The sequence below is a fragment of the Merops nubicus genome, unplaced genomic scaffold (genome assembly GCF_000691845.1).
Source record: "Merops nubicus isolate BGI_N331 unplaced genomic scaffold, ASM69184v1 scaffold20577, whole genome shotgun sequence".
Lineage (NCBI taxonomy): Eukaryota > Metazoa > Chordata > Aves > Coraciiformes > Meropidae > Merops > Merops nubicus.
The window spans coordinates 5,868-6,936 of NW_008622522.1; the positions used below are offsets into that span (position 1 = coordinate 5,868).

The window sequence follows — 1,069 nt, forward strand, 5'->3', positions numbered from 1 at the left end:
AGCAGGGTGCTGGCAGGATGCTGGCAGGGTGCTGGCAGGCCGTGGCTGCTGGCAGAGCCAGGCTGGCAGGTATGTACCTCTGCATCTCCGTGCTGCTTCCCACCATCCAGCAGCTGCTGGCAGCTGGAATGTGCCCCGGGACTCGCCGGGGCTGGGGGGAGAGGGGGACTTTCTGGACAGCTGCTAGGCAAAATCCACTGGGGAAGCTCCAAGCTGGCCTCTCATTTTCCCAGCTCAGCAGGGCCAAGAACATGAGCTGCTGCTTCGGCGACTGGGGGAGGGAAGCAGAGCCCCCTGCCCGGCCTCTCCTGGGCCTGAGGGGCTTCAGACACCCCCCAGACCAGCACAGAGCCATCCTACGTGCCTGGTGCAACCAAAGAGAAGTTATTTCTTTGTGGCTTTTTTTAGGGTGGGGAGAGTTTTAGGCCTTCTGTCCCCTGGGCCGGGATGCGAAGCGAGAGGATGCGAAACTTTGCGGCGCAGGGGGAGGACGTGGAAGGTTGGGAGTGTGTGAGGGTGCTGGGGACCCTGCAGGGTGCTGAGCCTGGCCTCGGTGCCATGCAAGGGTGATCCCCAGAGCATCTCACCTGCCCTGGGGCTCCTGCCCTGGGGGACACAGCCTGCCCTGGGGCTCCTGCCACGGGGGACACAGCCTGCCCTGCGCATAGGAATGCGGAGAGTTATTTTGGGAGCAACCTGACCACTAGATTTTTCCCCGAGAAAAATCCCAAACTCACTGAGGGCCAAAAGCACAGCCTGGGAGCAGGTTTTTTTTCCTTCCCAGGGATGTGCTGGGAGAGGATGAGTATTGCTCACCCTCTGTGCTTTGGGACGTGGCAGGGGACCAGGTCCTCCCCCTGAAAAAAAACTGCTGCGCGCCCATAAAATCGCCCCAGCAGCCCAGAGCCCGGCAGAAGCAGCTCCCCCAGCACCCCTGAGCAGCCCTCCAGCAGCCCAGCATGGCCAAGGCAGCCGGGGTGGTCTGCACCCTCCTCCTCCTCGCCGCACTGTGCTGCCAGAGCCTAGCCCAGAGTGAGCCGCGGAGCCGCCTGCCCCTCCCCGGGCTGGG

The 1,069-nt window shown here is 63.3% G+C and overlaps 1 protein-coding gene across 1 annotated transcript in view; it reads left to right on the forward strand.

Moving 5' to 3' along the window:
* The first annotated feature begins 959 nt into the window (after positions 1–959).
* LOC103777282 (C-C motif chemokine 4-like) overlaps positions 960–1,069 on the forward strand; it is a 691-nt gene continuing 581 nt past the window's right edge. The window contains exon 1 of the mRNA XM_008944830.1: positions 960–1,032. Coding sequence (XP_008943078.1) covers positions 960–1,032 — 73 coding nt within the window. The remainder of the gene's footprint in view (positions 1,033–1,069) is intronic.